Source organism: Staurois parvus, unplaced genomic scaffold (genome assembly GCF_062004578.1).
Source record: "Staurois parvus isolate SC_StPar_1 unplaced genomic scaffold, SC_StPar_1.0 ptg001665l, whole genome shotgun sequence".
Taxonomy (NCBI): Eukaryota; Metazoa; Chordata; class Amphibia; order Anura; family Ranidae; genus Staurois; species Staurois parvus.
The window spans coordinates 375,771-399,192 of record NW_028319461.1 but is presented as its reverse complement, the minus strand read 5'-3'; the positions used below and the strand labels follow the sequence as shown (position 1 = coordinate 399,192).

The following is a 23,422-nucleotide window of genomic DNA, read 5'->3' as shown; positions in this document are numbered from 1 at the left end:
GGCACCTATGGAAGGCCTGTAATCTGCCAGCAACCTATGACAAAATGGAAAACCGCAGGAGTGTGAGGAGACCTCAAAGTGGCACATGGCAGTGGGAGCAATGGGAGGCCGTACAGGGACCCAGGTCACACTGTGGGCTCAGCAGCAGCGTGACCAGGCAGTACGGGGGCCCATGGCCGATTTGGGGCCTGGCGGCACCTATAGGAGGCCTTTAATCTGCCAGCAACCTATGACAAAATGGAAAACCGCAGGAGTTTGAGGAGACCTCAAAGTGGCACATGGTAGAGTGGGAGCAATGGGAGGCCGTACAGGGACCCAGGTCACACTGTGGGCCCAGCAGCAGCGTGACCAGGCGGTACGGGGGCCCATGGCCGATTTGGGGCCTGGCGGCACCTATGGGAGGCCCGTAATCTGCCAGCACCCTATGACAAAATGGAACCCTGGGCTGGGGCAGGCAGAACCGCCTTATCTTTATCACGGTTTTCCCAGGCCACCGAATGGCGACGCTGCATATGCTGACGCAACGCTGTAGTCCCAACATGGGCCCCCTGGCCACGCTTGACTTTCTGGCCACATAGTCAACATACGGCTACGTTTACTTCCTCGGGCGGCTTGACGAAAACTTGCCACACCGCCGAGTAGGAAACTTTGCACCCGCTACTCCTCACTGGCTGACTGCTACTTCCTCCGTGCACACTGGCACCACTACTGGCCGTGGTGGTAGGCTGCAGTGGAGCTGGTGCTCTACTCCGTGGCCGTTTGCCTCCACTGACACTGCTGCGACCCTGCTGCCTCCTGGCAGCAGCAATGGGAGGCCGTACAGGGACCCATGAGAGACTCTGGACTTGGCAGCAGCATGAGGAGGCGGTATATAGGGGCCAATGGCAGATTAGGGGCCTGGCAGCAGCTATGGGAGGCCCGTAATCTGCCAGCACCCTATGTCAAAAAATTCAACACACCAGCAGTGTGAAGAGACCTGAAAGTGGCACATGGCAGAGTGTGGCGATGGAGACAGCAGCAATGGGAGGCCGTACAGGGACCCATGAGAGACTCTGGACTTGGCAGCAGCATGAGGAGGCGGTATATAGGGGCCCATGGCAGATTAGGGGCCTGGCAGCAGCTATGGGAGGCCCGTAATCTGCCAGCACCCTATGTCAAAAAATTCAACACACCAGCAGTGTGAAGAGACCTGAAAGTGGCACATGGCAGAGTGTGGCGATGGAGACAGCAGCAATGGGAGGCCGTACAGGGACCCATGACAGACTCTGGACTTGGCAGCAGCATGAGGAGGCGGTATATAGGGGCCCATGGCAGATTAGGGGCCTGGCAGCAGCTATGGGAGGCCCGTAATCTGCCAGCACCCTATGTCAAAAAATTCAACACACCAGCAGTGTGAAGAGACCTGAAAGTGGCACATGGCAGAGTGTGGCGATGGAGACAGCAGCAATGGGAGGCCGTACAGGGACCCATGACAGACTCTGGACTTGGCAGTAGCATGAGGAGGCGGTATAGGGGCCCATGGCAGATTAGGGACCTGGCAGCAGCTATGGGAGGCCCGTAATCTGCCAGCACCCTATGTCAAAAAATTCAACACACCAGCAGTGTGAGGAGACCTGACAGTGGCACATGGCATGAGAGACTGTGGACCTGGCAGCAGCATGAGGAGGCGGTACAGGGGCCCATGGCAGATTAGGGGCCTGGCAGCAGCTATGGGAGGCCCGTAATCTGCCAGCACCCTATGTCAAAAAATTCAACACACCAGCAGTGTGAAGAGACCTGAATGTGGCACATGGCAGAGTGTGGCGATGGAGACAGCAGCAATGGGAGGCCCGTAATCTGCCAGCACCCTATGACAAAAAATGGAACACACCAGCAGTGTGTGAGGAGACCTGAAAGTGGCACATGTTTGTGGCATGATTCATGGCGGATTTAGTCAGTTGTGTCAGGAACTGGTGGTTTGAAATCCAGACTAATCCACGCCTGATTCATTTTCACAAACGTGAGTCTCTCCACACTTTGGGTGGACAGTCGTGTCCTCCGCGGAGTTACAATACCTCCTGCCGCACTAAACACGCGCTCCAATGCCACGCTACTGGCCGGGCATGACAGCCTTTTAAGGGCAAATTCAGCTAGTTGGGGCCAAAGGTCAAGTTTCGTTGCCCAGTAGTCAAGGGGATTGTCTACCTCGGTTGGCAGGGTGCTGTCCAAGTAGGCCCAAGCCTGTTGTTTGAGGTCCTGCTCCAGGTCCACCTGATGCTGCTGCTGCTGCTGCGGCTGGTTAGTAGTTTCCTCACTGCGCTGGTGAAGAAAGCTACTCATCATCGACTGCAGACTGAGGCAGCCGCTGCTGGTGGAGCTGCCACTGCTCCTACCACCCCACCCTTCCCCTGCTGCCATGCCAGCGGAACGCGAGCGCACAGGGCCCACAGTGTCTGAGGATGGACGTTGGCGCACAAAGGCAGAGACCAACTGACTACATAGGTGGTTTTTATAGTACGTAATTTTGGCCTCCCTCTCAGCAGGTGTGAAAAAGGCCACCATTTTGGAACGATAGCGAGGGTCCAACAAGGTGGACAGCCAAAAGTCATCCCTCTGTCTGATGGTTATTATTCGGCTGTCGCTACGCAAGCAACCGAGCATGCTATGGGCCATTTGTGCCAAGGAATGCGAGGGACTCCCTGCCTCCATCTCCACAGCATACTGCCACGGTGCGTCTGGGTCCTCTGTCTCCTCCTCCTCCTCCTCTCCCAGATGCTCCTGCTCCTCCACTCCTGTCCGCTGAGTGGAAAAACCACCCATTTCACTCAATAATTCCTGAGCACAAATGTCCTCCTCTACCTCCTCCTCTTCTTCCTGTCCTGCCCCCACAGGGGTCATGTGGCGTTGAGATCTGTGCGCCACGTCTACCGCACCCTGGCCAGCCATTGTTAACAGCATTTGTTCCAGGACGTGCAACAGAGGAATGACGTCGTTCATCCCATAGTCCTGCCGACTCACGAATAGCGTGGCCTCCTCAAAGGGCCTGAGCAAGCGGCAGGTGTCACGCATGAGCTGCCAATGGCTGACATCGAAGTTACACAGGGGAGTACCTTTATCCGCTTGTAACATCAGGAAATCGGTGATGGCCTTTCGCTGTTCGTAAAGGCGGTCTAACATGTGTAGGGTTGAATTCCACCTTGTTGCAACGTCGCAGATCAGGCGATGCTGTGGAATTCCGTTCTGCCGCTGCAGCTCAAGGAGGGTGTGCTTTGCGGTGTAGGAATGGCTGAAATGCATGCAAAGTTTACGTGACATTTTAAGGATGTCTTGCAGTGGGATGGTGGATTTTAGGAACCGCTTGACAACCAGATTGAACACGTGAGCCATGCATGGCGCATGGCACAACCTTCCTTGACGCAGAGCAGACACCATGTTCTTTCCGTTGTCGGTCAACATGGTTCCGATTTTCAGTTTGCGCGGAGACAGCCATCTGTCGATTTCTCTGTTCATTACACTCAGAAGTTCCTCCCCTGTGTGACTACGTTCGCCAAGGCATACCAGGTGCAGCACAGCGTGACACCGTTGCGCCCTGCACATGTGATATGCCAGTCGGGTAATGGGACTTGGCACAGGGGTGGCGGCTGAGGACACGGCGGAAGAAGAGGTGGTAGAGGCGGACATGTTTGCTGCACCAAGGACGTGCAAACGTGGAGGCAAAAGCGTCGTGACCTGTCCAAGTTGCTGGTGCGGCTGTGCCGGCACCACGTTCACCCAGTGGGCCGTAAATGACATGTACTGTCCCTGACCGTAGTTACAGCTCCACACGTCGGCGCTGCCGTGCACTTTGGCAGAGACCGACATGCTCAAAGACTGGCCCACCATCTCTTCTACATGTGAATGCAGGGCTGGCACTGCCTTTTTGGCGAAGAAATGATGGCTTGGCACTCTCCACCGCGGCGCGGCACAAGCCATCATTTCTCGGAAAGGTGCTGAGTCCACCAGTTGGAAAGGGAGGGACTTCAGCACCAGCAACTTGGACAGGAGGACGTTCAGCTTTTGCACCGTCGGGTGCGTGCTCGGAAACTGTTGTCTCTTGGAAACGGATTCCAAGAAAGACTGCTGATGGAATCCGAGAAGAGGAGTAGCAGGAGAAGGAGCATCTGAATGAGCGGAAGATGCCAACGAGCGACAACTCCCCTCAGCAGAGGTGTTGGAGCCTTGACTGGCTGATAGAGGGCGATTGACGACGTCAGGTGACGGAGCAAGTAACGGAGCGGGTGATGGAGCGGGGGCTGGGGCAGGCAGAACCGCCGTATCTTTATCACGGTTTTCCCAGGCCACCGAATGGTGACGCTGCATATGCTGACGCAACGCTGTAGTCCCAACATGGGCCCCCTGGCCACGCTTGCATTTCTGGCCACATAGTCGACATACGGCTACATTTACTTCCTCGGGCGGCTTGACGAAAAATTGCCACACCACCGAGTAGGAAACTTTGCCCCCGCTACTCCTCACTGGCTGACTGCTACTTCCTCCGTGCGCACCGGCACCACTACTGGCCGTGGTGGTAGGCTGCAGTGGAGCTGCTGCTGTACTCCGTGGCCGTTTGGCTCCACTGACACTGCTGCGACCCTGCTGCCTCCTGGGCAACCCACCGACTGTTTCGCTCGCTGCCAAGCTGGCACCCTCTTCTCCTGATGATGCGGAAGAAATTGCCTGATGACGACGAGGCTGCCAAGTGTGATCAACCTCCTCATCATCAAGTAGGGTCTCCGCCTCACTACTAGCCCCCTTGGCTGCATCTGGGTCAGGAGACAGACCTGTCTCTAGACCGGCTACCGAGCCACTCTCCTCGCCAGTACTTGTTCGCCTGGCTGCTGAAAAGGCGGATGTCTCCCCCCGTTCCTGACCACCCTCTGTTAGCTCTTCCTCACTGTAGAGTGGGGCTGAGCCCACAGCATGCGATACTTCGCTTGGTGAGGGAACAGTAAAGGACAGGGGCAGGTAGAGGACACGTGATTTCAGTGGGCTTGCTCCCGGGCCATGCCAACTAACGGTTGTGTCTGATGTACCCACCGACCGTTGGCTGTAGGTGTCAGAAGTGACCTGGGAAGAGGAAGACGACCGAGCCAACCAATCTATGACGGCAGGGTTGTCGGTGGAGACACGACCGCTGGATGACACCGGGAGCACTGGCCTCTGGCTGCGAATAGTGCTGCCTCGACCCCTTCCTCTGCTGCCACGTCTGCTCGCTACTAAAACATTGCCTCCTCTGCCACTCCTCTGCGTGTTGTCTGACATACTCTTTAATTCAACGATTATGTGTCCCTGAGTAACAATTCTGTGTCCCTGAGTAACAATTCTGTGTCTGTCCCTGAGTAACAATTCTGTGGCCCTAAGTAACGGTTCTGTGGCCCTCAGTAACAATTCTGTGTCCCTCAGTCACAATTTTGTGTCTGTCCCTGATTAACGTTTATGTGGCCCTAAGTAACGGTTCTGTGGCCCTCAGTAACAATTCTGTGTCCCTGATTAATGTTTCTGAGGCACTAAGTAACGGTTCTGTGGCCCTCAGTAACAATTCTGTGTCCCTCAAGAAACAATTCTGTGTCTGTCACTGAGTAACAATTCTGTGGCCTTAAGTAACGGTTCTGTGGCCCTCAGTAACAATTCTGTGTCCCTGATTAACGTTTATGTGGCCCTAAGTAACGGTTCTGTGGCCCTCAGTAACAATTCTGTGTCCCTGAGTAACAATTCTGTGGCCCTAAGTAACGGTTCTGTGGCCCTCAGTAACAATTCTGTGTCCCTGAGTAACAATTCTGTGGCCCTAAGTAACGGTTCTGTGGCCCTCAGTAACAATTCTGTGTCCCTGATTAACGTTTATGTGGCCCTAAGTAACGGTTCTGTGGCCCTCAGTAACAATTCTGTGTCCCTCAGTAACAATTCTGTGTCTTTCCCTGAGTAACAATTCTGTGGCCCTAAGTAACGGTTCTGTGGCCCTCAGTAACAATTCTGTGTCCCTGATTAACGTTTATGTGGCCCTAAGTAACGGTTCTGTGGCCCTCAGTAACAATTCTGTGTCCCTGAGTAACAATTCTGTGTCTGTCCGAGTAACAATTCTGTGGCCCTAAGTAACAGCTCTGTGGCCCTCAGTAACAATTCTGTGTCCCTGAGTAGCAATTCTGTGGCCCTAAGTAACGGTTCTGTGGCCCTCAGTAACAATTCTGTGTCCCTCAAGAAACAATTCTGTGTCTGTCCCTGAGTAACAATTCTGTGGCCCTAAGTAACGGTTCTGTGGCCCTCAGTAACAATTCTGTGTCCCTGATTAACGTTTATGTGGCCCTAAGTAACGGTTCTGTGGCCCTCAGTAACAATTCTGTGTCCCTGATTAACGTTTATGTGGCCCTAAGTAACGGTTCTGTGGCCCTCAGTAACAATTCTGTGTCCCTCAGTAACAATTCTGTGTCTGTCCCTGAGTAACAATTCTGTGGCCCTAAGTAACGGTTCTGTGGCCCTCAGTAACAATTCTGTGTCCCTGAGTAACAATTATGTGTCTGTCCGAGTAACAATTCTGTGGCCCTAAGTAACAGTTCTGTGGCCCTCAGTAACAATTCTGTGTCCCTGAGTAACAATTCTGTGGCCCTAAGTAACGGTTGTGGCCCTCAGTAACAATTCTGTGTCCCTCAGTAACAATTCTGTGTCTGTCCCTGAGTAACAATTCTGTGGCCCTAAGTAACGGTTCTGTGGCCCTCAGTAACAATTCTGTGTCCCTGAGTAACGTTTCTGTGGCCCTAAGTAACGGTTCTGTGGCCCTCAGTAACAATTCTGTGTCCCTGAGTAACAATTCTGTGTCTGTCCCTGAGTAACAATTATGTGGCCCTAAGTAACGGTTCTGTGGCCCTCAGTAACAATTCTGTGTCTCTGAGTAACGTTTCTGTGGCCCTAAGTAACAGTTCTGTGGCCCTCAGTAACAATTCTGTGTCTGTCCCTGAGTAACAATTCTGTGGCCCTAAGTAACAATTCTCTGGCACTCAGTAACAATTCTGTCTGTCCCTGAGTAACAATTCTGTGGCCCTAATAATGTTTCTGTGGCCCTAAGTAACAGTTCTGTGGCCCTCAGTAACAATTCTGTGTCTGTCCCTGAGTAACAATTCTGTGGCCCTAACTAGCGTTTCTTTGTCCCTAAGTAACGATTCTGTGGCCCTCATTAACAATTCTGTGTCCCTGAGTAATGCTTCTCTGTCCCTAAGTAACATTTCTCTGTCCCCAAGTAACGTTTCTGTGGCCCTAACTCTGTCCCTAATACAGAGCCGTCTGCCTCTCTTGAATGACTGGAGGCAAATGAAGAATTCCAAAATGGCCGCTATTTATAGCTCGACCATTACACAGTGCTGGCTGGCTGGCTGCTGATTGGCTGATGCGATCACATGTCATTAAGGAATGCATTATGGGTCAGCGCGCCTTGTCTGCGCGCCTTCCCAGACATCCCCGCTCCGTCGCCGCACATGTCCGCCGCCATTTTAGGAAAAATTTCGATTTGCGCGTCCGAAGTAGGCTATTTTTCGGATTCGGCGCGAATCGAAATTTTTCCAATATTCGACTCGAATTCCACTTCGCCTACTTCGATTCGCTCATCTCTAATACTGATATAAAAAATTAATTTTTACTAAAAAAACTTTAATAAAAAACTAGTAAAACAAAATAGTTAAAAAATTAAAAAAGTGTCTGTCCATTAGGAGGTATTGGAATATAGATTCCTGGGGTATATGTATCGTGGAGCTTAAAATCTATGTTTTTAATTTAATTTAATAAAATAAACTATGAATGAAAAGATCTGGTTGTTAATGTTAGGGATGGAAAGAATGCAGGGCGTCTGTATTATCCCTTGGATTGTAAGAGGTGTCTTCATTTTCTATATGGAGATGGGCTTCAGGAAAATGGCCGCTCCGTGACAGTGAATAGGGGGCGGGCCGTGAATTAGCAGCAAGAGGAGGTCCGTTACTTAAGGGAGGAACGATATGTCTAGGGTAATGCCCAGAGGAAGTTACGAGTGATAGTGACGTAACGCGTAGGCACGCTAGCACGTACACTTCCAGTACGCGGTGACGCACGTCCGGTGCCAGCCGCCATCTTGGTATACCCAGGAAGTCCTTCGGATTACATGCAGCACACCCGCATACTGGCCAGGGATGAGGATGGACATATGTGAGTGGCTATGTTTATTTGAATAACACCATTAAAGTGTTGTTGGCTTTAATACTACACTTAGAGGAGTCTTTTGTGCTCACTGGGCTGGTGAGCAATTATTCCCTAGAGGCTTCTGATCTGTGGTAACGGATGTACCCTAAAGTGATCTACAACGTCGGGAGAAGTACCTGATACCAGGGATAAGGATCCTGAGTGATCCTGAAAGCGGTGTGGCCCTTAGGGGTCAGTATAAGGAGGTGAGGAGGCAATTTAGCCTTAGGAGGTGAAGAGTGGCACGGTTGTGGAACAAGATCACATTTGCTTGCACATTTTTTTTTACACATTGCATGGATTCTACCGGTTTATATGGAGATTTTACTTTGATTTGTTTGAATAATATACTAAGTGTGGTCACATACTATTTCCTGTATAGTCAGCGGTGGTGTCCGTAGATCTGTGCCATATACAGGGAGGGGGGGTTGTTCCCTTGAATGTATATATCTTGTGTCTGTGTTAAAATAAAGCAGTCTATTTCCTGTATAGTCATCGGTGGTGTCAGTGGCCGGTGTTCAGACGGGGAAGCGGGAGTCTACCGGAAATACCCCAGTGCAGTCGGTCCGGTTCCGTTACAATATATATATATATATATATATATATATATATATATTGAAATATATTTTTAAATATATTGAATATGGCCAAAATTTTGGGAAGAATATTTTTTAAATATAGTTAAAATATATATATAAAATATATTTTTCTTCCATGTGGGTTGTATCTGTAGTTTCATAACCTCTGTGGTTCCAAAATCTACTTTCCGTAGTCAACAGTAAAATGAACTTACCTATAAAGACTGAATAATCTACGACAAACATCGATGGTTTGTTTTCCAAGTTGACGGTTATGTTCTGGATCTTATGGTCTGTTTTATCGCTCACAATCCTGTTGATTGTCTTCTCAGCATTCTGAGGGTCATTGTTTCTGAAGGTGAGAATGGAGGCGTTGTAGTACTTAGTCACACTACGTTTGTATGATGGTAACATATGGGCCGACTCTTCTATGAAGATCTGATTATAAAGCTGGTATTCTACGTCTTTGCTTTCCTGGCTTATGGCTTCAAGGAACTTGCTATAGCTGTCATGCAGCTTCTTGTCTGTCTTGGTGTCATCCAGGCCCATGCCTTGAAGAATATACTTGCGAGTTTGTGATCGGGCGCCGAGGGCCAGCATGGAGAGGGAGGTGTAGATGCTGACCGGTGAAATGAATATGTTTAGTGGGGGCCTTTCTGAAAGTGGCCCTATCTTTCTATAAAGATTCAAAGCAAAGTCAATTTCTGCTTCGGATATCTCTGAATGATCCCCTTTAGAGTTTTGGCCATGATCTCCATGTGGTTTCGCAAGGACCAATGAGACGAACAACTGAAGGAGAAGAAGAATCTTCATCTTTCTTTCACGTCTTTCACACCTGTGTAAAAATAAAGGGTTTTTTTAGAGTCAGTACCAGAACATTTTGGATCTTATGCCAGTTATCCTGCATATCTCTTGTCATGAAAAGGTCCACCACCGACCATCTCAAGGGGTGCAAGGTCCAGGCTGAAAGATGCATTCTTGCAGCTGATAGCCTGGGCAAAGTTGACTGATAGGGGCTCCCAGGGACCTCGGAAACATTTTTCTTTCCTATCCTATGCTTTGGAAAAGTCTATTTCCCATCCTCAGAGATTTCTGGTCAAATAAATCAGTCCACAGGTAAGTAAACCTTTAACCACTTCAAGGGGGCACTTCCAGGCCAATTTTAAGCTTTCAGCTGTCGCACTTTGAATGACAATTGCACGGTCGTGCAACAACGTACCCAAACTACATTTTTAGCATTTTTTGAGACGGATAAAGCTTTCTTTTGGTGGTATTTAATCACCTCGGGGCTTTTTTTTATTTTTTTGCTAAAAAAAGAAACAAAAGAAAAAAAAAGTTTTTCTTAGTTTCTGTTGCAAAAATGTTGCAAATAAGTAATTTTTCTTCTTCACTGATGTTCGTTGATGAGGCTGCACTGATGGGAACTGATGAGGTGACACTGATGGGCACTGATGAGGATGCACTGATGAGGCTGCACAGCTGAGGTACCATTTATAGGCACTGATGGGACAAGTGAGGAGGCACTGATAAGGCTGCACTGATTTGTGTTACTGATGGGCACTGATAGGTGACACTATCTATCTATTATCTATCTATCTATTATCTATCTATCTATCTATCTATCTATTATCTATCTATCTATCTATTATCTATCTATCTATCTATCTATCTATCTATCTATCTATCTATCTATTATCTATCTATCTATCTATCTATCTATTATCTATCTATCTATCTATCTATCTATCTATCTATCTATCTATCTATTATCTATCTATTATCTATCTATCTATTATCTATCTATCTATCTATCTATCTATCTATCTATCTATCTATCTATCTATCTATCTATCTATTATCTATCTATCTATTATCTATCTATCTATCTATCTATCTATCTATCTATCTATTATCTATCTATCTATTATCTATCTATTATCTATCTATCATCTATCTATCTATCTATCTATCTATTATCTATCTATCTATCTATCTATCTATCTATCTATTATCTATCTATCTATCTATCTATCTATCTATCTATCTATTATCTATCTATCTATTAACTATCTATTATCTATCTATTATCTATCTATCTATTATCTATCTATCTATCATCTATCTATCTATCTATCTATCTATCTATCTATCTATCTATCTATCTATCTATTAACTATCTATTATCTATCTATCTATCTATTATCTATCTATCTATCTATCTATCTATCTATCTATCTATCTATCTATCTATCCAGAATGAACTAGAACCTACCGTTATAAGTGCGCTCACCTGTCCTCTGAACGGCACAAATCTCCGAGAGTCTGACACTTATATTGCTCATGAAAAGGTTTGCTAATCAGATCCACTGCGAGGTCACAATGACCCGACCCAACAAATATGACGAAATTCTGGATGGAGTTAAACATTGCACAAAAGAGCGAACAACTGATGAGGGGAACTCTGCACTGGCCAGTAACTTCCCAATATACAATGTATCAGTGTAAGAATGCTATATATCAATGCAGTAATGTTATGCCCTGAGCTCAGAAATGGAAATTAATTGTAACATTTTACCATTTGTTTATGCATGTTCTCCCTGTGCCTGCGTGAGTTTCCTCCGGGTACTCCGGTTTCTTCCCACATCCCAGAGACATGCTGGGAGGTTAATTGGCTCCCGTCTAAATTGGCCCTAGTATGTATGAATGTGAGTTAGGGACCTTAGATTGTACGCTCCTCGGGGGCGGGGACTGATGGGAATGTACAATATATATGTAAAGCTCTGCGTAAATTGACAGCGCTATATAATCACCTGAAATAAATATATAATGGTGTCAGTCCGCTGTAAAAGAACCTGTCATGGAAGGTTTTCTCCATTCTAAATACCATTTTCTTTATAGGACAGGACTGGTGAGCCCCTGTGACCCCTCATGAACAATGACCATTCACAATCCTCACACATGTAGGTAAAACCAATATCTCCCAAAGGTTCGCTGTATAGGAGACATTCTGCGGAGCAGCAGCCAGTGACATCCCTGGAGCATGCGCTCTGAAGGTACGGCATCCCGTGTCAGTCCTCCAAAGCTGTGTGCCGTGGCTGAAACTCCCACGGAAGTGATGTCATCAGCTGCTCAGCCATTCAAGCAGCCGCAATCAGCAAACACGGATGGAAATCCGGGTGAAAATGGAACCTTTCTGCACCGGAGACGGCGTGCCGCTGGAGGGCATCTCTCTATGCTACGTCCTTCAGAATGTACTAGTATGTAATGCACCCGACCACATTATAATATTACCTTGCAGCAGGAAACCTGATTGTTTTTTAACGCGTTTACTACCACTTCATATGATAGTTACATAGTTAGTCTGGCTGAAAAAAGACAAAAGTCCATCCAGTTCAACCATTCAAAAAAAAAAAGTTATAATCATATACCCACAGATGATCCAGAGGAAGGCAAAAACCCAGCAAAGCACGATCCAATTTGCTCCTGCAGGGGAAAAAATTCCTTCCTGATCCCCCGAGAGGCAATCGGATATTCCCTGGATCACCTTTCCCTATAAATGTTATATCCAGTTATATTCTGTGTATCCAAGAAAGAATCCAGGACTTTCCTACAGCAATCCACTGAGCTGGCCACACCCAACTCTGGAGGGAGTCTATTCCACATTCTCACAGCTCTTACTGTGAAGAAACCTTTCTGTGTTTGGAGATTAAATCTCTTTTCCTCCAGATGTAAAGAGCGCCCCCTTGTCCTCTGTGATGACCTCAGGGGGAATAACTACACCGAGTTCACTATATGAACCACTGATGTATTATACATGGAGATCATATCCCCCCCTTATGTATTATACATGGAGATCATATCCCCCTTATGTATTATACATGGAGATCATATCCCCCTTATGTATTATACATGGAGATCATACCCCCCCTTCTGTATTATACATGGAGATCATATCCCCCCTTATGTATTATACATGGAGATCATATCCCCCCTTATGTATTATACATGGAGATCATACCCCCCCTTATGTATTATACATGGAGATCATATCCCCCCTTATGTATTATACATGGAGATAATATCCCCCCTTATGTATTATACATGGAGATCATATCCCCCCTTATGTATTATACATGGAGATCATATCCCCCCCCTTATGTATTATACATGGAGATCATACCCCCCCTTATGTATTATACATGGAGATCATATCCCCCCTTATGTATTATACATAGAGATCATACCCCCCCCCCTTATGTATTATGAAAAATTCGATTCGACTGATTCGGCGAATTCGTGGACAATATTCGATTCGAGTCGAATAAATTCGCTGTGAATTTAACTTAAAAAAGGGTGTTTCTAGGCTTCAGAGAGCCTTTATATTAGTGCAGAACACTGTACCTTTAATTTAAATGCCCTTGGAGTCTGCTGGGGAAGAGAAATAATACTGTCAGTCAGTATGACATGCAGATGAGTGCCGTCGATCTTAGAATCACTGCACACTTTACTCCTTTGGCCAGTCACGGGGCCAAAACCAGAGTTTGGAGCCACAGTGTGGCGGTGGAGCCAGCAGCAATGGGAGGCCATACAGCAACCTATGACAAAATGGAAACCAGCAGGAGTGTGAGGAGACCTGAAAGTGGCACATGGCAGAGTGGGAGCAATGGGAGGCGGTACAGGGACCCAGGTCACACTGTGGGCCCAGCAGCAGCGTGACCAGGCGGTACGGGGGCCCATGGCCGATATGGGGCTTGGTGGCACCTATGGAAGGCCTGTAATCTGCCAGCAACCTATGACAAAATGGACAACCGCAGGAGTGTGAGGAGATTTCAAAGTGGCACATGGCAGAGTGGAAGCAATGGGAGGACGTACAGGGACCCAGGTCACACTGTGGGCTCAGCAGCAGCGTGACCAGGAGGTACGGGGGCCCATGGCCGATATGGGGCCTGGCGGCACCTATGGGAGGCCGCTAATCTGCCAGCAACCTATGACAAAATGGACAACCGCAGGAGTGTGAAGAGATTTCAAAGTGGCACATGGCAGAGTGGAAGCAATGGGAGGCCGTACAGGGACCCAGGTCACACTGTGGGCTCAGCAGCAGCGTGACCAGGAGGTACGGGGGCCCATGGCCGATATGGGGCCTGGCGGCACCTATGGGAGGCCGCTAATCTGCCAGCAACCTATGACAAAATGGACAACCGCAGGAGTGTGAAGAGATTTCAAAGTGGCACATGGCAGAGTGGAAGCAATGGGAGGCCGTACAGGGACCCAGGTCACACTGTGGGCCCAGCAGCAGCGTGACCAGGCGGTACGGGGGCCCATGGCCGATATGGGGCCTGGCGGCACCTATGGGAGGCCGCTAATCTGCCAGCAACCTATGACAAAATGGAAAACTGCAGGAGTGTAAGGAGACCTCAAAGTGGCACATGGCAGAGTGTAAGCAATGGGAGGCCGTACAGGGACCCAGGTCACACTGTGGGCTCAGCAGCAGCGTGACCAGGTGGTACGGGGGCCCATGGCCGATATGGGGCCTGGCGGAACCTATGGAAGTCCTGGAATCTGCCAGCAACCTATGTCAAAATGGACAAGCGCAGTAGTGTGAGGAGACCTCAAAGTGGCACATGGCAGAGTGTAAGCAATGGGAGGCGGTACAGGGACCCAGGTCACACTGTGGGCTCAGCAGCAGCGTGACCAGGTGGTACGGGGGCCCATGGCCGATATGGGGCCTGGCGGAACCTATGGAAGTCCTGGAATCTGCCAGCAACCTATGTCAAAATGGACAAGCGCAGTAGTGTAAGGAGACCTCAAAGTGGCACATGGCAGAGTGTAAGCAATGGGAGGCCGTACAGGGACCCAGGTCACACTGTGGGACCAGCAGCAGTGTGACCAGGAGGTACGGGGGCCCATGGCCGATATGGGGCCTGGTGGCACCTATGGGAGGCCGCTAATCTGCCAGCAACCTATGACAAAATGGACAACCGCAGGAGTGTGAAGAGATTTCAAAGTGGCACATGGCAGAGTGGAAGCAATGGGAGGCCGTACAGGGACCCAGGTCACACTGTGGGCTCAGCAGCAGCGTGACCAGGCGGTACGGGGGCCCATGGCCGATATGGGGCTTGGTGGCACCTATGGAAGGCCTGTAATCTGCCAGCAACCTATGACAAATGGACAACCGCAGGAGTGTGAGGAGATTTCAAAGTGGCACATGGCAGAGTGTAAGCAATGGGAGGCCGTACAGGGACCCAGGTCACACTGTGGGCTCAGCAGCAGCGTGACCAGGAGGTACGGGGGCCCATGGCCGATATGGGGCCTGGCGGCACCTATGGGAGGCCGCTAATCTGCCAGCAACCTATGACAAAATGGAACCCTGGGCTGGGGCAGGCAGAACCGCCGTATCTTTATCACGTTTTTCACAGGCCACCGAATGGCGACGCTGCATATGCTGACGCAACGCTGTAGTCCCAACATGGGCCCCCTGGCCACGCTTGACTTTCTGGCCACATAGTCGACATTAGGCTACGTTTACTTCCTCGGGCGGCTTGACGAAAACTTGCCACACCGCCGAGTAGGAAACTTTGCACCCGCTACTCCTCACTGGCTGACTGCTACTTCCTCCGTGCACACCGGCACCACTACTGGCTGTGGTGGTAGGCTGAAGTGGAGCTGCTGCTCTACTCCGTGGCCGTTTGCCTCCACTGACAAAGCTGCGACCCTGCTGCCTCCTGGCAGCAGCAATGGGAGGCCGTACAGGGACCCAGGTCACACTGTGGGCTCAGCAGCAGCGTGACCAGGCGGTACGGGGGCCCATGGCCGATATGGGGCCTGGCGGAACCTATGGAAGTCCTGGAATCTGCCAGCAACCTATGTCAAAATGGACAAGCGCAGTAGTGTAAGGAGACCTCAAAGTGGCACATGGCAGAGTGTAAGCAATGGGAGGCCGTACAGGGACCCAGGTCACACTGTGGGACCAGCAGCAGCGTGACCAGGAGGTACGGGGGCCCATGGCCGATATGGGGCCTGGTGGCACCTATGGGAGGCCGCTAATCTGCCAGCAACCTATGACAAAATGGACAACCGCAGGAGTGTGAGGAGATTTCAAAGTGGCACATGGCAAAGTGGAAGCAATGGGAGGCCGTACAGGGACCCAGGTCACACTGTGGGCCCAGCAGCAGCGTGACCAGGCGGTACGGGGGCCCATGGCCGATATGGGGCCTGGTGGCACCTATGGGAGGCCGCTAATCTGCCAGCAACCTATGACAAAATGGACAACCGCAGGAGTGTGAGGAGATTTCAAAGTGGCACATGGCAGAGTGGAAGCAATGGGAGGACGTACAGGGACCCAGGTCACACTGTGGGCTCAGCAGCAGCGTGACCAGGCGGTACGGGGGCCCATGGCCGATTTGACCTCATTCATCCCATAGTCCTGCCGACTCACGAATAGCGTGGCCTCCTCAAAGGGCCTGAGCAAGCGCAGGTGTCACGCATGAGATGACAATGGCTGACATCTAAGTTACACAGGGAGTACCTTTATCCGCTTTTAACATCAGGAAATCTGTGATGGCCTTTAGCTGTTCGTAAAGGCGGTCTAACATATGTAGGGTTGAATTACACCTTGTTGCAACGTCACAGCATGAGGAGTCGGTACGGGGGCCCATGGCAGATTACGTGCCTGGCAGCAGCAATGGGAGGCCCGTAATCTGCCAGCACCCTATGTCAAAAAATTCAACACACCAGCAGTGTGAAGAGACCTGAAAGTGGCACATGGCAGCAGAGTGTGGCGATGGAGACAGCAGCAATGGGAGGCCGTACAGGGACCCATGAGAGACTCTAGACTTGTCAGCAGCATGAGGAGGCGGTATATAGGGGCCCATGGCAGATTAGGGGCCTGGCAGCAGCTATGTGAGGCCCGTAATCTGCCTGCACCCTGTGTCAAAAAATTAAACACACCAGCAGTGTGAAGAGACCTGAAAGTGGCACATGGCAGCAGAGTGTGGCGATGGAGACAGCAGCAATGGGAGGCCGTACAGGGACCCATGAGAGACTCTGGACCTAGCAGCAGCATGAGGAGGCGGTATATAGGGGCCCATGGCAGATTAGGGGCCTGGCAGCAGCTATGTGAGGCCCGTAATCTGCCTGCACCCTGTGTCAAAAAATTAAACACACCAGCAGTGTGAAGAGACCTGAAAGTGGCACATGGCAGCAGAGTGTGGCGATGGAGACAGCAGCAATGGGAGGCCGTACAGGGACCCATGAGAGACTCTGGACCTAGCAGCAGCATGAGGAGGCGGTATATAGGGGCCCATGGCAGATTAGGGGCCTGGCAGCAGCTATGTGAGGCCCGTAATCTGCCAGCACCCTATGTCAAAAAATTCAACACACCAGCAGTGTGAGGAGACCTGAAAGTGGCACATGGCAGCAGAGTGTGGCGATGGAGACAGCAGAAATGGGAGGCCGTACAGGGACCCATGAGAGACTCTAGACTTGTCAGCAGCATGAGGAGGCGGTATATAGGGGCCCATGGCAGATTAGGGGCCTGGCAGCAGCTATGTGAGGCCCGTAATCTGCCTGCACCCTGTGTCAAAAAATTAAACACACCAGCAGTGTGAAGAGACCTGAAAGTGGCACATGGCAGCAGAGTGTGGCGATGGAGACAGCAGCAATGGGAGGCCGTACAGGGACCCATGAGAGACTCAGGACCTAGCAGCAGCATGAGGAGGCGGTATATAGGGGGCCATGGCAGATTAGGGGCCTGGCAGCAGCTATGTGAGGCCCGTAATCTGCCAGCACCCTATGTCAAAAAATTCAACACACCAGCAGTGTGAGGAGACCTGAAAGTGGCACATGGCAGCAGAGTGTGGCGATGGAGACAGCAGAAATGGGAGGCCGTACAGGGACCCATGAGAGACTCTAGACTTGTCAGCAGCATGAGGAGGCGGTATATAGGGGCCCATGGCAGATTAGGGGCCTGGCAGCAGCTATGTGAGGCCCGTAATCTGCCTGCACCCTGTGTCAAAAAATTAAACACACCAGCAGTGTGAAGAGACCTGAAAGTGGCACATGGCAGCAGAGTGTGGCGATGGAGACAGCAGCAATGGGAGGCCGTACAGGGACCCATGAGAGACTCTGGACCTAGCAGCAGCATGAGGAGGCGGTATATAGGGGCCCATGGCAGATTAGGGGCCTGGCAGCAGCTATGTGAGGCCCGTAATCTGCCTGCACCCTATGTCAAAAAATTCAACACACCAGCAGTGTGAGGAGACCTGAAAGTGGCACATGGCAGCAGAGTGTGGCGATGGAGACAGCAGAAATGGGAGGCCGTACAGGGACCCATGAGAGACTCTAGACTTGTCAGCAGCATGAGGAGGCGGTATATAGGGGCCCATGGCAGATTAGGGGCCTGGCAGCAGCTATGTGAGGCCCGTAATCTGCCTGCACCCTATGTCAAAAAATTAAACACACCAGCAGTGTGAAGAGACCTGAAAGTGGCACATGTTTGAGGCATGATTCATGGCGGATTTAGTCAGTTGTGTCAGGAACTGGTGGTTTGAAATCCAGACTAATCCACGCCTGATTCATTTTCACAAACGTGAGTCTCTCCACACTTTGGGTGGACAGTCGTGTCCTCCGCGGAGTTACAATACCTCCTGCCGCACTAAACACGCGCTCCGATGCCACGCTACTGGCCGGGCATGACAGCCTTTCAAGGGCAAATTCAGCTAGTTGGGGCCAAAGGTCAAGTTTCGTTGCCCAGTAGTCAAGGGGATTGTCTACCTCGGTTGGCAGGGTGCTGTCCAAGTAGGCCCAAGCCTGTTGTTTGAGCTCCTGCTCCAGGTCCACCTGATGCTGCTGCTGCTGCTGCGGCTGGTTAGTAGTTTCCTCACTGCGCTGGTGAAGAAAGCTACTCATCATCGACTGCAGACTGAGGCAGCCGCTGCTGGTGGAGCTGCCGCTGCTCCTAACACCCCACCCCTCCCCTGCTGCCATGCCAGCGGAACGCGAGCGCACAGGGCCCACAGTGTCTGAGGATGGACGTTGGCGCACAAAGGCAGAGACCAACTGACTACATAGGTGGTTTTTATAGTACGTTATTTTGGCCTCCCTCTCAGCAGGTGTGAAAAAGGCCACCATTTTGGACCGGTAGCGAGGGTCCAACAAGGTGGACAGCCAAAAGTCATCCCTCTGTCTGATGGTTATTATTCGGCTGTCGCTACGCAAGCAACCGAGCATGCTATGGGCCATTTGTGCCAAGGAATGCGAGGGACTCCCTGCCTCCATCTCCACAGCATACTGCCACGGTGCGTCTGGGTCCTCTGTCTCCTCCTCCTCCTCCTCTACCAGATGCTCCTGCTCCTCCACTCCTGTCCGCTGAGTGGAAAAACCACCCATTTCACTCAATAATTCCTGAGCACAAATGTCCTCCTCTACCTCCTCCTCTTCTTCCTGTCCTGCCCCCACAGGGGTCATGTGGCGTTGAGATCTGTGCGCCACGTCTACCGCACCCTGACCAGCCATTGTTAACAGCATTTGTTCCAGGACGTGCAACAGAGGAATGACGTCGTTCATCCCATAGTCCTGCCGACTCACGAATAGCGTGGCCTCCTCAAAGGGCCTGAGCAAGCGGCAGGTGTCACGCATCAGCTGCCAATGGCTGACATCTAAGTTACACAGGGGAGTACCTTTATCCGCTTGTAACATCAGGAAATCGGTGATGGCCTTTCGCTGCTCGTAAAGGCGGTCTAACATGTGTAGGGTTGAATTCCACCTTGTTGCAACGTCGCAGATCAGGCGATGCTGTGGAATTCCGTTCTGCCGCTGCAGCTCAATGAGGGTGTTCTTTGCGGTGTAGGAATGGCTGAAATGCATGCACAGTTTACGTGACATTTTAAGGATGTCTTGCAGTGGGATGGTGGATTTTAGGAACCGCTTGACAACCAGATTGAACACGTGAGCCATGCATGGCGCATGGCACAACCTTCCTTGACGCAGAGCAGACACCATGTTCTTTCCGTTGTCGGTCAACATGGTTCCGATTTTCAGTTTGCGCGGAGACAGCCATCTGTCGATTTCTCTGTTCATTACACTCAGAAGTTCCTCCCCTGTGTGACTACGTTCGCCAAGGCATACCAGGTGCAGCACAGCGTGACACCGTTGCGCCCTGCACATGTGATATGCCGGTCGGGTAATGGGACTTGGCACGGGGGTGGCGGCTGAGGACACGGCGGAAAAAGAGGTGGTAGAGGCAGACATGCTTGCTGGACCAAGGACGTGCAAACGTGGAGGCAAAAGCGTCGTGACCTGTCCAAGTTGCTGGTGCGGCTGTGCCGGCACCACGTTCACCCAGTGGGCCGTAAATGACATGTACTGTCCCTGACCGTAGTTACAGCTCCACACGTCGGCGCTGCCGTGCACTTTGGCAGAGACCGACATGCTCAAAGACTGGCCCACCATCTCTTCTACATGTGAATGCAGGGCTGGCACTGCCTTTTGGGCAAAGAAATGACGGCTTGGCACTCTCCACCGCGGCGCGGCACAAGCCATAATTTCTCGGAAAGGTGCTGAGTCCACCAGTTGGAAAGGGAGGGACTGCAGCACCAGCAACTTGGACAGGAGGACGTTCAGCTTTTGCACCGTCGGGTGCGTGCTCGCAAACTGTTGTCTCTTGGATACGGATTCCAAGAAAGACTGTTGACGGAATCCGAGAAGAGGAGTAGCAGGAGAAGGAGCATCTGAACGAGCGGAAGATGCCAACGAGCGACAACTCCCCTCAGCAGAGGTGTTGGAGCCTTGACTGGCTGATAGAGGGTGATTGACGACGTCGGGTGACGGAGCAAGTAACGGAGCGGGTGATGGAGCGGGGGCTGGGGCAGGCAGAACCGCCGTATCTTTATCACGGTTTTCCCAGGCCACCGAATGGTGACGCTGCATATGCTGACGCAACGCTGTAGTCCCAACATGGGCCCCCTGGCCACGCTTGCATTTCTGGCCACATAGTCGACATACGGCTACGTTTACTTCCTCGGGCGGCTTGACGAAAAATTGCCACACCACCGAGTAGGAAACTTTGCCCCCGCTACTCTTCACTGGCTGACTGCTACTTCCTCCGTGCGCACCGGCACCACTACTGGCCGTGGTGGTAGGCTGCAGTGGAGCTGGTGCTCTACTCCGTGGACGTTTGGCTCCACTGACACTGATGCGACCCTGCTGCCTCCTGGGCAACCCACCGACTGTTTCGCTCGCTGCCAAGCTGGCACCCTCTTCTCCTGATGATGCGGAAGAAATTGCCTGATGACGACGAGGCAGCCAAGTGCGATCAACCTCCTCATCATCAAGTACGGTCTCCGCCTCACTACTAGCCCCCTCGGCTGCGTCTGGGTCAGGAGACAGACCTGTCTCTAGACCGGCTACCGAGCCACTCTCCTCGCCAGTACTTGTTCGCCTGGCTGCTGAAAAGGCCGATGTCTCCCCCCGTTCCTGACCGCCCTCTGTTAGCTCTTCCTCACTGTACAGTGGGGCTGAGCCCACAGCATGCGATACTTCGCTTGGTGAGGGAACAGCAAAGGACAGGGGCAGGTAGAGGACACGTGATTTCAGTGGGCTTGCTCCCGGGCCATGCCAACTAACGGTTGTGTCTGACGTACCCACCGACCGTTGGCTGTAGGTGTCAGAGGTGACCTGGGAAGAGGAAGACGACCGAGCCAACCAATCAATGACGGCAGGGTTGTCGGTGGAGACACGACCGCTGGATGACACCGGGAGCACTGGCCTCTGGCTGCGAATACTGCTGCCTCGACCCCTTCCTCTGCTGCCACGTCTGCTCGCTCCTAAAACATTGCCTCCTCTGCCACTCCTCTGCATGTTGTCTGACATACTCTTTAATTCAACGATTAGGTGTCCCTGAGTAACAATTCTGTGTCCCTGAGTAACAATTCTGTGTCTGTGCGAGCAACAATTCTGTGTCTGTGCGAGTAACAATTCTGTGGCCCTAAGTAACAGTTCTGTGGCCCTCGGTAACAGTTCTGTGTCTGTGCGAGTAACAATTCTGTGTCTGTGCGAGTAACAATTCTGTGGCCATAAGTAACAGTTCTGTGGCCTTCAGTAACAATTCTGTGTCTGTGCGAGTAACAATTTTGTGTCTGTGCGAGTAACAATTCTCTGGCACTCAGTAACAATTCTGTCTGTCCCTGAGTAACAATTCTCTGGCACTCAGTAACAATTCTGTCTGTCCCTGAGTAACAATTCTCTGGCACTCAGTAACAATTCTGTCTGTCCCTGAGTAACAATTCTCTGGCACTCAGTAACAATTCTGTCTGTCCCTGAGTATGAATTCTGTGGCCCTGAGTAACAATTCTGTGTCTGTGCGAGTAACAATTTTGTGTCTGTGCGAGTAACAATTCTCTGGCACTCAGTAACAATTCTGTCTGTCCCTGAGTAACAATTCTCTGGCACTCAGTAACAATTCTGTCTGTCCCTGAGTAACAATTCTCTGGCACTCAGTAACAATTCTGTCTGTCCCTGAGTAACAATTCTCTGGCACTCAGTAACAATTCTGTCTGTCCCTGAGTATGAATTCTGTGGCCCTGAGTAACAATTCTGTGTCTGTGCGAGTAACAATTCTGTGTCTGTGCGAGTAACAATTTTGTGTCTGTGCGAGTAACAATTCTCTGGCACTCAGTAACAATTCTGTCTGTCCCTGAGTAACAATTCTCTGGCACTCAGTAACAATTCTGTCTGTCCCTGAGTAACAATTCTCTGGCACTCAGTAACAATTCTGTCTGTCCCTGAGTAACAATTCTGTCTGTCCCTGAGTATGAATTCTGTGGCCCTGAGTAACAATTCTGTGTCTGTGCGAGAAACAATTCTGTGTCTGTGCGAGTAACAATTTTGTGTCTGTGCGAGTAACAATTCTCTGGCACTCAGTAACAATTCTGTCTGTCCCTGAGTAACAATTCTCTGGCACTCAGTAACAATTCTGTCTGTCCCTGAGTAACAATTCTCTGGCACTCAGTAACAATTCTGTCTGTCCCTGAGTAACAATTCTCTGGCACTCAGTAACAATTCTGTCTGTCCCTGAGTAACAATTCTCTGGCACTCAGTAACAATTCTGTCTGTCCCTGAGTATGAATTCTGTGGCCCTGAGTAACAATTCTGTGTCTGTGCGAGTAACAATTCTGTGTCTGTGCGAGTAACAATTTTGTGTCTGTGCGAGTAACAATTCTCTGGCACTCAGTAACAATTCTGTCTGTCCCTGAGTAACAATTCTCTGGCACTCAGTAACAATTCTGTCTGTCCCTGAGTAACAATTCTCTGGCACTCAGTAACAATTCTGTCTGTCCCTGAGTAACAATTCTGTCTGTCCCTGAGTATGAATTCTGTGGCCCTGAGTAACAATTCTGTGTCTGTGCGAGTAACAATTCTGTGTCTGTGCGAGTAACAATTTTGTGTCTGTGCGAGTAACAATTCTCTGGCACTCAGTAACAATTCTGTCTGTCCCTGAGTAACAATTCTCTGGCACTCAGTAACAATTCTGTCTGTCCCTGAGTAACAATTCTCTGGCACTCAGTAACAATTCTGTCTGTCCCTGAGTAACAATTCTCTGGCACTCAGTAACAATTCTGTCTGTCCCTGAGTAT

At 50.5% G+C, this 23,422-nt stretch overlaps 1 protein-coding gene across 1 annotated transcript in view; it reads right to left on the bottom strand.

The window, feature by feature from the left end:
• The window catches only part of LOC149434830 (serine protease inhibitor A6-like), a 40,872-nt gene extending 29,688 nt beyond the window's left edge, over positions 1-11,184 (bottom strand). Inside the window, exons 1-2 of the mRNA XM_089663327.1 lie at positions 11,065-11,184; positions 9,008-9,627 (exon numbers count right to left, since the gene is read on the bottom strand). Of these exons, the coding sequence (XP_089519453.1) occupies positions 9,008-9,605 (598 nt within the window). The 5' untranslated portion in view covers positions 9,606-9,627; positions 11,065-11,184. The remainder of the gene's footprint in view (positions 1-9,007; positions 9,628-11,064) is intronic.
• Between the last annotated feature and the right edge of the window lie 12,238 nt (positions 11,185-23,422).